Raw genomic sequence first — 12759 nt, forward strand, 5'->3', positions numbered from 1 at the left:
TGGTCATATACCCGGTGGATATTGACGGAATACACAACTACACAGAGTTGTGTTGATAGGAGGCAACATAGTGCAAAAGAATGTGACTCTAGGACTAAACCCGGCTTCCACCATGTCCCAGAGCAAGTGACTTCACCTTTCTGTGATTTGGTTTCCTCATCTCTACAAGGGAACGAAGACAGAACCCATTTCATGGGGTTGTTATTAAATGGGTGACTGGTACCTAAAAGATACCCATACAAGTTTTAGTAGATAAAAATAGGAGAAAGCCTACATTTTGAAAGAAATCATCCTTAATTATTTGCTTCCGGGTATGTTTTTGTAAGAATTTGCATTTTTGACCCCTAAAGAATTCACTGTAAACTTCTAATCATGTTTGCCATGAATCGAACCAAACAGTAAACATGGCGCTCCTGAGTACTTTGGAATAAATTCTCACCAGCTGTATTCTGAGGACCACAGAGAGGGGAGTCTCTTCAGGCGTAACAGTCACTAGAATGTTCTGCTTCCCGCCCTTACACACACTCATGTGGGAAGGTGAGGGCCATGGATGCCATTTACTCTCCCTTGTGCCCACCCATCTCCTTTTTCACCACAACCTTACTCCTCCCAGCCACTGTTCAGTGGTCACCCGGCCCCCTCCCCTACATTTCTGTTACCCTTCTTCTGTCACGTAGCTGTCCACCCCCTCTGACCTTTAACTGCTGTCTAGTTACATTTCCCACCGTTGCCGCACTTCTTTGGCCATCCCCCCGCCCCGTTCTTTCCTTCGGACTAATCCTCCTCTTGCTTCCTGCTTTCTCTCCCTCTGCTTCTGCATCAGCCTCTTCTTTGTGGGCGCGCTACTGAACCCTTTCTGTTTCTCTTGCCTGTTTCCTCGTTTGCCCTCTGTCCCCTACATCACCCTGCTTCATTAGCAAATTGAACTACCCTGTTTCATCACGTGTTTCTAATAAGCAAAAATAAGAATGGAAAATAAAATAACATTATCTTCACGTACTACCCCCCCCAACACACACACACCCGTACACATACAGTCCTTTCGATACACCAAAGGAGGGAGAGCAGTGGCGGGAAGTGGTTGGTAGAAAAGAAAGCAGGGAGGACAGCAAAGGAAAACTCTTGCCCCTCTTCTCTCCTTGTTGATTTGGTCTGTGGCTGGTCAAGCTCATTAGAAATCAGACTCAGAGACTTTTGAAGTGGTCTTGGAGACCATCCAGCATAATTCCTTCATCTTATAAATGAGGAAGCTGCAACTCCGAGAAAAAACAACAACAACTCACTTGCCCTAAACACACAGATTTACTTGCTGCCCAGTCTGAGTGGGTAGGTTTTATTAGGACTCATCAGATGCTTATTGACTAGCAAAATACAGCCAACCCACCTGCAGGCACCGGAAGGTTCCAGCATCCCAGAGTAAGAATAGCTTCAGGCTGGAGGGGTATTCACCATGATAGCTGTGAGCTGCTGGGGGGCAAAACTTACCCCTCCAGGGGCTCAGGAGGAATCTAGATGGCCCCAAGATACCTCCGAGTTGGGAATGAATGCATTTTTAAAATTTAAATTCAATTAATTAACACAGAGTGTTATCAGTTTCAGAGGTAGAGTTCAGTGATTCACCAGTCTTATATAATACCCCGTGCTCATTACATCACCTGCCCTCCTTAATGTCCATCACCCAGTTACCCCCCACCCCAGCAACCCTCAGTTTGTTTCCTATGATTAAGAGTCTCTTATGGTTTGTCTCCCTCTCTAATTTCGTCTTGTTTTATTTTTCCCTCCCTTCCCCATGATCCTCTTTTTTGTTTCTTAAATTCCACGTATGACTGAGATCATATGATAATTGTCTTTCTCTGATTGACTTATTTCGCTTAGCATAATACCCTCTAGTTCCAACCACGTGGTTGTAAATGGCAGGATTCCTTCCTTCTTTCCTTCCTTCCTTCCTTCATTCCTTCATGTCTGAGTAGTATTCCATTGTATATATACCACATCTTCTTTATCCATTCATCTGTTGATGGACATCTGGGCTCTTTCCATAGTTTGACTATTGTGGACATTGCCCCTATAAACATTGGGGAGCAGATGCCCCTTTGGATCGCTATATATGTATCTTTGGGGTAAATACCTAGCAGTGCAATTGCCAGGTCATAGGGTAGCTCTATTTTCAACTTTTAGAGGAATCTCCATACTGTTTTCCAGAGTGGCTACATGAGCTTGCATCCCCACCAATAGTGTAAGAGGGTTCCCCTTTCTCCCCATCCTCGCCAACATCTGTCGTGTCCTGACTTGTTAATTTTAGCCAGGGAATCAGTGCATTTTAAATGTAATGCAGGAAAAACAAGTTCGCAAGATATATGCCACCAACTTGTAACAGGTCTTTTGAAACATTCTTTTTTTTTAATTTTTAGATTTTATTTATTTATTTGTCAGAGAGAGAGAGAGCACAAGCAGGGGGAGCTGCAGGCTGAGAGAGAAGCAGGCTCCCCACTGAGCAGGGAGCCCGATGTGGGACTCGATCCCAGGACCCTGGGCCACCCAGACGTCCCCCACTGAAACATTCTGAGACAGTACAGCCTCAGAGGATACCAAATGCCAAAATAAAAACACTGTTTCCTCATAACTTGCAGAAAAATTACATATATACATACATATATACACACAACTATATGATTAGTGATGCAATGATAAGTACGAGTGTTCATTCCGGTAATGCTCCTATCACTCTGTAGCTTTCATGCTAAGGAGATTATAAATATCATAGAATTAGTGTAGAGCATTAAGATAAACAAAGTCTTAGGGAAAATGGAAGGAAAAAGAACACAGATATGCTGTTTTACTCTCTTAGTATCGGCATGAATGTCTTCTCTAACATGGTGTAACAATATTTGGCTCCTGGGTAGTTGTTATTTTAGTTAATACTGTATTTATCAGGACTTCAGTTTCTTCCCCCTGCTTAGCAGCACCCACCTCACTGGAATCTAGGAAGGAGCTAATGTATACTGAAACCAAATTTGATGCCTGGAAAATCCTTGAGTTGTTAAGAGGCACACCTGTGTTGTTAGGCAGGTGAGTTGAATCTCAAGTAAAGAATTTCTGCAAATCTCCTGCTCGGTTGGCTAAACTGGTTTCACTCCTATTGAACAACCCCGGGGTCGGGGGGAGGAATCCTCTATTTTTCCTTAATAACCATCATAATGCCAAAGAAATAACTTCCAATGCTAATCTCAGTGGTTTAGGTCTCAAAAGTGGAAAGGTTCAGAATGTATTTCAGGACATTAGATGTCTCCCTTTCAAATTTATTAATTTATAGATAAATTAGCATTTTCATATTGGAAAAAATACAGTTTTTTGTAAAGGCCAGATTATTGTTAATTAAGATGTTACTTTGAATAATTTGGAGAAGTAACTTTCTAGCTATAGTCACCTTATATTCAAATTAAGGAGAGATTGTTGCGAATAATTAAATAAAAATTTCAGTGAACTGAATCCTAAAGAAAATAAGGAAACATTTATCAGTGGAAAGGTTCTCTGTAAATGGGTTTGCAGATTAACTGCAAAGGTTATTTGGGACTCTATAATCTTAAAGTGAAACAGGCCATTTATTTAGAGATTTAAAAAAATCTCTATTCAGTCTGTTTTCATTTTCTAGATATTCTTATGTTGAATTATGTTGTTGTCCGTACTATACTTAGGTTTCTTCTGACTAAACAGGTTTTGAAATGCTTATAAGACATTTAAAAATAAATGCTTGATTCATTACATAATATTCTTTAGATACTAAAGGAAGTTAACATTTTCATCTTTTGGTCAGGCACTTGTGAGCTCTAAAATAGAACTCTTTGGCAATTATGCAGTACGTGCCAGGGAAGAAAAAGAAAAGAGTTTAAGTTGTTCAACCTCATACAACGGACAAAGGATAAAAGTAAAAGAAATGAATCAAATCCACAGGCGTGACGACCCTAGTCTGTTTTCATCGGCAAAGGAGCTCATAGTGCTGCCATCCAGGTCATAATTTATGGATCCCTTGAGGTATTTTCAACCCCTTTGAAGCTGAAACTGTGGGCTACAGTCGCTACAGTAAAAGAATATTTCTTTTTTCAAAGTTTTCAACCAAGAGATTAAGATTCTCTCTCTCTATAATGCACACCATCTGTTTTATTAAATTAACAGTTTATATGTATATATATATGCATCTCAACCAGTCCGAGCTGTGGTTCCCAGCCTGATTATACATTAGAAGCTTTGGAAGAATCACTCCCAGAGTTAGCCTCAGAGATTCTGGGCTTAAATGGTCTGGTGATATAGCAGAGAGAGAGAGAGAGAGAGAGAGAGAAAGAAAGTCTTTCTTGGAGTTCCAAGTTGGAATTCCAAATTCATTTGGAAACTATGTTGCAATGGTGATCTGAGTTTATGGATTTTTTAAAAATAATATTTATTTATTTATTTTAGAGAGAGACAGGGAGAGGGAGAGAATCCACCAGCAGACTCCCCGCTGAGCATGAAGCCTGCACAGGGGTTCCATCACAGGACCCTGAGATCCTGACCTGAGTGGAAATCAAGAGTCAGCCACTGAACTGACTGACTGAGCCACCCACACACCCCTGGGTTTATGGATTTTTTAAAGTACAATAGGGAAAGCTACATAATCTGTTAAATTAACATTCAGGGGCTGGTCTAAAACACCAAAGCGTTCTTCATAGTTCTTTCTTTAAAACAAACAATGAGATTTTGGTTCCAAACAATGAAGTTTATAACCAACCTATTGATAAATTAGGATCTGCTTGAGTCTTCAGAGTCACAATACTATACTTTTTTGTGTGTTGAAAGTGACTCGGGGTTTTCTCTGGGAAAAAAAAGAAAGAAGCACTAAATTTAGTGAATACCTGCCAAGAGGAAAACACAAAGAGACTGTCAAACAAGGCCAGAAATAAGGTACAAAACCAAAATTCGTGTGATTTTGGATTTTAGGAAACTCCATAGGGAATGTCCTGGTTCATGACTTTCACGTTTTCTGAATAGTAAACAGGGTTAGAAATTGGCAGATCATTCAGAAAAGAAAACCTTTCTAAAAGGCTGTCAACACAATACAAAACAGAAGCAGAACGCATGCACTGAACCCCATGGGCCTGAAGTGGTAGCATGAACCGAATACTATCTTGAGAAATGGAATAATTGGGCTGAGTGTGGAGCCTGTCCTAATGGTCTCCAGCAGTCCTTGCAAATGTAAATTTTGATGATTCTGTAGTCCAGCCTCCTCTTTTCTTCACAGACATCTAATCACTTCTAATTTCATTCTGTACCCACTTGATTAAAGCAAAAAGTGACAGTGGCACATTTATCGTGAATTGTTAAATCACTATATTGTACATCTGAAACTAATATTAACACTGTATGTTAATTATACTGGAATTAAAATTTAAGAAAAAATATATAGATATTAAGAAAAAAAGTGACAAAGAGGAATTGAGAAACTCTTCACAATGAGTGAAAGTGCAAAACAGAGGGTTAGCAACTAGCTTTATTGTAGGGGACTGATTGATTATAGGTTTTAGACCTTTGGTTACTTTTGGCAAGAAGTGAATCCTGAAAGCTAAGAACTGCAAGAACTTTAAATGGACAAATAATAACCCCATAGTAAAGCCAGTGTCTTTGTTCTCTCATTCATGCCCAGATTTGTGACCTCAGAAACTGAAAGGACACCCTGATCTTTATGTTTAACTCAAGACAGAAATGAAGAAATGAATGAGTTTATTCTTCATTTAAGTGCAAAAGGTGGTAGTCCTAAAAAAAGGTAGAACGAGATACAGAAAAGTTTCCCCTGTGACAGAGCCATCAGCTGGGAGAGCAGACTCACAGAACTGGGAGCCGGGAGGACCATACAGGGAAAATGTCTTAAATGCATAGCCTACGGGTAGTGCATTAGCACAAGTAGGCCAGCTTTGTGGCTGGAACCTTCAAGATTGAAATTGCAACAAAGGCTCGATGGAGCTTGTGCTCTCCATAGGCTGCTGTCTTGAATTTAGGCCTGTGCCACACGCGTCTTTACAATGACTTTCGTCATATCACGAGGCCAAAAAGAACTGCAGGATTTTAAAGCAAGGCCAATTTCAAACCCAGAACTGCCGTCATCCCTTGGTGACAGGCTGAACAGGGTCACGCAAACGAGCGTAGCATGAAAACCTTTAGAGTTCAGCAAGCCGAGGGCTGCGGCGTGATCAGGCTGTGTCTTTTCGGAGCTCACAAAAGGCTTTTTCTGCTCCGCTTTTACACTCTAGAAGCCAAGCTATTTGCCAGGGGTAGGGCTGAGGAGGGGGAGGGGGAGGGGAGGGAGTAGGGGAGGGGTGAGGGTGGGGGTGGGACGCAGCAGGTTGTCCACATCCTGCTGCCAGTCTGTCCCACAGTGTAGCTGCTCTCCACGGTCCCGGTCCCGAGATACGGGGCCTGCGGGCGAGGGGAGCGCAGGCCACATTCCCCCCGACGTCGGGCGCCGGGCCAGCTAGCTGGAGAGAACCCGGGCAGCAAGCTAAGAGCTCCCCGCCCGCCCTCTGGGCCCGGCAGTGGGCGTCCTGTCCTCTGGCCCAATGCGCGCCCCCTAGCGCCGGTCCGCGGAAGGGGCGGGACAGGGCGGGGCGGAGGCGGAGCCGCGGGGCAGACAGCGCGGGGGGTCGTGGCGCCGAGTGGGAGCGAGAGCGCGAGCGCTGCTGCAGCGGGCGGCATGGCGAGCACGGCCTCGGAGATCATCGCCTTCATGGTTTCCATCTCGGGCTGGGTGCTGGTGTCCTCCACGCTGCCCACCGACTACTGGAAGGTGTCCACCATCGACGGCACGGTCATCACCACCGCCACCTATTGGGCCAACCTGTGGAAGACGTGCGTTACCGACTCCACGGGCGTCTCCAACTGCAAGGACTTCCCCTCCATGCTGGCGCTGGACGGTCTGCATCCCCTCGGCCCCTGCCCCCGGCCCTCGCTCCTGCCCGGCCAGGCAGCGGGGCGCCCTCTTGGCCCCACGACCCCCCGGCGGGACTCCCCGGCCGGACCCCTCCGAGGCCAGGGCCCACTTTACCCCCAGAGCCTGAGGGAGCCTCGAGAGCCCTCATGCCCGTCCCCTCCGTGCGCAGACGCGTGTCCCGCGGGGGCGCCTGCCCGAGCCCGGCACCCCGGGGCGGGAGAGGGGCCACACCTGGGTGGGCGACTCGGGCGTGGGGGAGGGGGGCGGAGGGAAGCACCTTTGCAGTCCTGAGAGTAGAGGACACGGTTGCGGGATCCCCATCTCTCGGGGACTGTTAGGACACGGAGTCACGCTTGTCTCCTTCACCCAGCACTCCCCGAAAGAGCTGGATTCTGATTAAAGTGGTATCATCCACTTGTCAAAGCCAAATTTGCTTGTCCTGAACTCCCTTTAACTATTTTGTTAGTTCTTTTAAAAGCAGGCAAGGGAAAAGGTAACATATTGCAGGGAGTGTCATCCCATTCTCGCCTCCCCCCAGCCCCCCCAAGAAAAAAACAACCCCACGCGTCAACAGATGTGTCCTCCTGGGCTTTAATGCGCCCTCCGAGTTTTAGGCAAATAAATAGCCCTCGCCTATGCCGCAGTGGGTAGAGAATCCTGGCTAGCAAGAATCTTGTGCCAGAGACTGCCAAGGTCCGGGCCCCTGCCTCCCTCATCTGCTCTCCGGCTCTCTGTCCTGTCGTTCTTTTGCAGATTTTTTTCTCCATCATTCTTTTTAGTTGGGTTCTGTATTGCATTGCATTAGAGCAACAGGTGGACGGTCACATAGAAAACTGGCTCTGTTTTAGTTTCAAGAGAACAGTACATGTCAACCCAGTTTCAATGACTGCTCAAGTTCTAGGCTCATTTCTTCAGGATTTTACAGCTCTATGACTAAGTAGATCCGGGCATAAAGTTAAGGATAGTCATTTGCATTATCTCTAGTTTTGAGGTGTTTTCTTTCCTTCTCTAAAAAAAATTTTCTTTATTATTCCATGTCAGGTTTTTATTTGCATAGTTGATTCAATAAAAGACATTAATTCCCCTAAGATGGTGCTTGCCATGAAAAGCAAACTATTGCTCAATGTGGATTTGATGGAACCTCCATATACGGGAATATGTGCTTGGTTTTAGATGGGTGACACCCAGGTCTTGGTCCTGTTGTGTAGAAGAAATAGCTGGGACCCCGTTGATCCCCCAGAATTACTGTTGAATTTCCTGTGCTCTGCAGAGCGCACATTCAGGTAGACGCTTTGAACAGGCAGGCTCTTGTTTCTGTGGTTTACATTCAGGACTTTGGGATTGATGGTTACTGTCCTAAGTGCATTCTTCTGTTAACGGTGTTGTTACCTGAGATAGCATGCCAGATACGTCCGCTTCATTCCATAAGACAGCTGGGGGACGCGAGAGAGGAGTGAGAAATAAATGCTCTGTGATGAGCGTTGGGGTGCAGAATGGTGAAGTTGTCACATAATGTATCCGAGGTGAGGGTGGAGTTGGCATGGAGACTTGGGGGCAGGTTGGGTAGTGAGGAAGGAGGAGGGCATAGCCCTCAATACAAGGCTTTGGAGAGAGTTGAGGATGGAGAAAAGAAAGGAGGAGTGACATTTATCTACAACCCAACTTGCAAAATGGCCTTTCATGTGTGCCCATGTGTCTAGAAAATGACTTTAAAACAGACAAATGACTTCATACTCCCTGTTGTTCTACAATGTTCTAAAATTAATAACTTAGCTTTCCAAGCCAGGACATATAGAAGTAACTCTTTTTAACAACTGCGTAGTATTCGTAGTCTGGACAGACTGGTTTGTTGAACCACTTTCTCATTGTTGGACAATGGACTCTTTCCAGCATTTTGTTGTTGTCAGTGCTGTACTGAAAATCTTCATATTCATCTCTTCTTCATGCACGTGTGTAGTTCTGTAAAGTAGATTCTGAGAAATGGTACTGTCAGGGCAGCAGATGATACATTTGAATGTTCAGTTTATACTTCCAAGTTGCAGTCCACCAGTGACCTACGAGAACGCCTGTCTATCTGCATTCTCACCACTAAGTTTTTCATCCAGTGTCATGGGTGATATGGTATTATGTTATCATTTTCATTGGTTTTTCCCTAGTTTTTACCAGTGATTTTTACCATCTTAATCATGTATTTATTGACCATGTTCTTTCTCTTTCATACATTGCCTGCCTATATCTTATGCCCACAGTCTGTTGTTTCCTCTAGATATAAATGATTTTTTTAAAGATTTCATTTCTAAGTATTCTCTACCCCCAATGTGGGGCTCGAACATACAACCCTGAGGTCAGGAGTCGCAGGCTCCACCAACTGAGCCAGCCAGGTGCCCCTAAATGATTTTTTTAAAGTTTATTTCTTTATCCACGTAATCTCTACACACAGCATGGGGCTCAAACTCACAGCTCCGAGATCAAGAGTCTTCTAATTGAGCCAGCCTAGAGCCCATAAATGGTTGTTTTTTTTTTAATTCTGGATGTTAGTCCTTATATGTGTTGCAATCTTAGCCCATTGCTTGTCTTTAAATTTATGGTTCCTTTTCTTATATAAAACTTTGAACTGTGTATATGATCAAACTTAATTACTTTCTTCCTGCTGCCTCTGCCTTCTGCGGCTTAAGAAGGCATCCCAAAGTGATAAACCTTACTTTTCTGTGTCTCTCAGAATAACATTTTGGGGGGTTTAATCACACAGCTTTGTTTTCACATAGAGAGGAGTTGATCCCCCTCCTGCAAGCTCACCTACCCAGAGCAGGCCCCTCTGTAAGCTGTCCGCTGTGTATTCCCCAGGGAACCACATCTGTTGGATGCTGGTTCTGAGGCAGGTCCAGCCAACATCACACTGCACATTGGACTTCCTGACACTACTCTGAAGTGGCAGAGAAAGCTACATTACTAACATAGGCCTTGGTGACCACAGGCCTAAGCAAGCCAGTGCCCCCCTTAAACCAGACAGGAGCTCTAGATTGAAAAGAGAATCCAAGAAGGAAGAGAGAAGGCTCACAGCTCTCTCTAGTCTCAGGTGAAAGAAGGAGCTTCCTGGATGCAGATGATGGAGACATTTTCCTGAATTTTCTACATGAGGTCAAAGCTCTGTTTCCTTATCCTCAGGGGGGTATCATCGTAACCCCCCATTTTCCTTATAAGGAAAATGAGGCCGAGAAAATCTATGTGTATAGATTTAATTTTATGTTAAGATGCCAGCTTCCAGGTTCTGCTTAGAATCCATATTAGTGTGATGGAAGGGAAGCTTTGGTGAGTTTTACCACTCACCAGACGCTGTATTGTTCATCCTGTGAAGGAAGCGCTGTTATCCCTGTTTTACAGATGAGAACACTGAGGCTTAAGAGAGATAAGGCCATGTAACCAAGACACACAGAAGGTAAAGAAGTAGAAAATCCAGAGCTGAGCCTCAGAGCTCATGCCTTCTTCCCATTCCACTCTTCTTTCAGGGGATTTGCAAAAAGGACACAAAGCTACCTGTGTAAGAAAAGCACATTGTTTTTTCTCCCCTCTCTCCAGCAACTAGCCGGGGTGCAGCTGGGGAGTTGTCTCCACCAAGTGGATGTTTTCATTTTTGCTCATTTGAAATGGAAAGTAAGGTACACATCATTTGAAAATCACTTAACTTTTAAGGGACACCTTGAAGGTTTCCTCCAATGGAATTCATGAATTTAAGTCCCCGTATTTTACTAATTGAAAATTTCACGGTTGAACAAGCTAGTGATTTCTGTTTCCCGCCAGCTCCTATTCCTTTCCAAGCACCACGTGATCTTCATCTGAGAATCATTTTCAGCCAGGTTGTTTTAGTACATGCCATCTATTTTTGTTAGTGGAAATGTTTGCCATTTCTTCCAAGAGGGTGAACTATAAATTATACTGCAGAGAACTTCTAAGTAAATATGTTCATGCCTCAGCACTTTAATGTGTTAATTAGCTATTAAAGGTGTCAGTAAATTAAACCTGTCAAAAATAATGGCCTCCTTGACTAGGTTTTTAACACCACTTCACTCGATGGTGTTACTTAGAAGTTTTGCCCTCTGGAACTGTTAAAGAGCAAGGTGGCAGAGGTCTGCCTTGCAAAAGATAAACTCTTGAGTTTGTTGGAAGTCACCTAAGGCCCACGTCTGTGGGTGTTTTAAGGACTGGTAAGCCCCAGGCTTACCAACACCTGTATTCTGTCTGCAGCCAGCAACCAGGGGGTGTTTTATCCTGCGGAACCCCAATCCCTGCTCTTTGTTCCCTGTTTCAGAAATCTGGCCAGTGATGGTGCTGGCCAGGTACCTTCCTTTGTGCGTGCAGCGAGGTGGCAGGTGGCCGCTGCTGCTGGTGGCTGGAGACAGCTACCTTTCTCTCCAGGTCAGGGTTCTGGTTGGTACTGAGGAAGGACCCGAGCACAACAGAAATGGTATTTCTCCTCTCCTGCGTGTGCCAGGAGATCAGTCCTGCTGCAGGCCTGAGGGCTGAGGCAGGAGGAGAGTGAGAACTTCAGAAAGAAGTATTACGAGTCAACGGTTGGATAAAGTATAAAGACTATTGGTATTTTCATATTAAGTCATATGAAGGATAATTCACCAGCCTGAGATTCTTAGCACCATTTGCATCTGGGAAAACGCATTCTGTGTTCTCAATGATCAGAGTGTAGGATTTCGCCTTTTGCCAGGCTCCTGCTTTTTCTGTTCATAAAGCCTCTACGATTCCTAAAGTAAATGATAACGTTTTCTAGGATAATTTTTATGCATATATTATAGAGGCTACCTCTCACACGTACTGTTTTGTCCACGTAGTGACAGCAGTGAGTCAGCTAACATACCTCAAAACCAGAGATTACAACAAATCTCTGAAAAGTAATGAAACTGCACTGTCCCAGGAGCTCTAGTGGTAAATGACGGGCCCGTTGTGGTTATCTTGATAGATGTTCTTTAATTTTTCGAGGGACTAACAGCCTTCTTCTCTGTCTGTGCTTCTGCCTGTCCCTTGGGTCTGGCTGGAGGACTGAGGGTTGAAATTTTTAAAAAACCTGGGTCAGTCTTTGGCAGCAGAGACCCAGATAGCCCTGCGGCATGATTATTGCTACTGAAATAAGCCTCCTTTATCCTGTTGAGCTAATAATAAATTTGTGTTGCTGTTTTTGATAGCCTCACCACCAGTGGAACAATTTTGTCTCTGGAAGTAGTTCACACTATCCAACAGAAGAAGATCGTTGTCATTGCTGACTACATTCGTGGAGGCCGAAATTTGTTGCAGTTAAACAGAGCATCTTTTGAGTACTTGTCAAAATGGATCCCAGCAATAGGATTGAGACTTAAAAATTCATTTCCAAGGAACATGGGCTGGAGGGGACTTGTCAGCATCATTTCTTGAACTTATAATTACTGTAGTCTTAGAATTATGATTTATTGTAGACTTTGCCCAAACACTAACAATAAATGACTTGCTGCCTTTATGAGTTTTTTTAAATTAAAAAATTTAATTCCACATGTAAGCCCAATGTACACGCATGCTCATTTACTCAACAAACATTTACTCATGCCTGGTATATGCCATCACTATTTCAGATTGAAATATGGCACTGTTTCAGGCTGAAATGAACATGACTTTAGGTGTTAAAAGTTTATGGGTTCAAATTCTATTAATTTAAAATTTGTTAGTGTCTGGACAAAAGGATTTCGAAGTTTACCCCCACCTTGGTTCTGCAAGTAAGAATAGGTGGTTAAGAAAGTGGGCGGTGCCAGAAGATGATCAGACAG

General features: G+C 44.0%; 1 protein-coding gene across 2 annotated transcripts in view; it reads left to right on the forward strand.

Moving 5' to 3' along the window:
- CLDN10 (claudin 10) overlaps window positions 1-12759 on the forward strand; it is a 113194-nt gene that overhangs the window by 85386 nt on the left and 15049 nt on the right. The window contains exon 1 of one of the 2 annotated variants that reach the window (XM_002918644.4): window positions 6627-6938. The exons of the other annotated variant lie outside the window; for it this stretch is intronic. Coding sequence (XP_002918690.1) covers window positions 6719-6938 — 220 coding nt within the window. The 5' untranslated portion in view covers window positions 6627-6718. Of the gene's footprint in view, window positions 1-6626; window positions 6939-12759 lie in introns of those variants that run through there. 2 annotated transcript variants of the gene reach the window in all.

The sequence above is a fragment of the Ailuropoda melanoleuca genome, chromosome 7, assembly GCF_002007445.2.
Source record: "Ailuropoda melanoleuca isolate Jingjing chromosome 7, ASM200744v2, whole genome shotgun sequence".
In the NCBI taxonomy this organism is placed as follows: domain Eukaryota; kingdom Metazoa; phylum Chordata; class Mammalia; order Carnivora; family Ursidae; genus Ailuropoda; species Ailuropoda melanoleuca.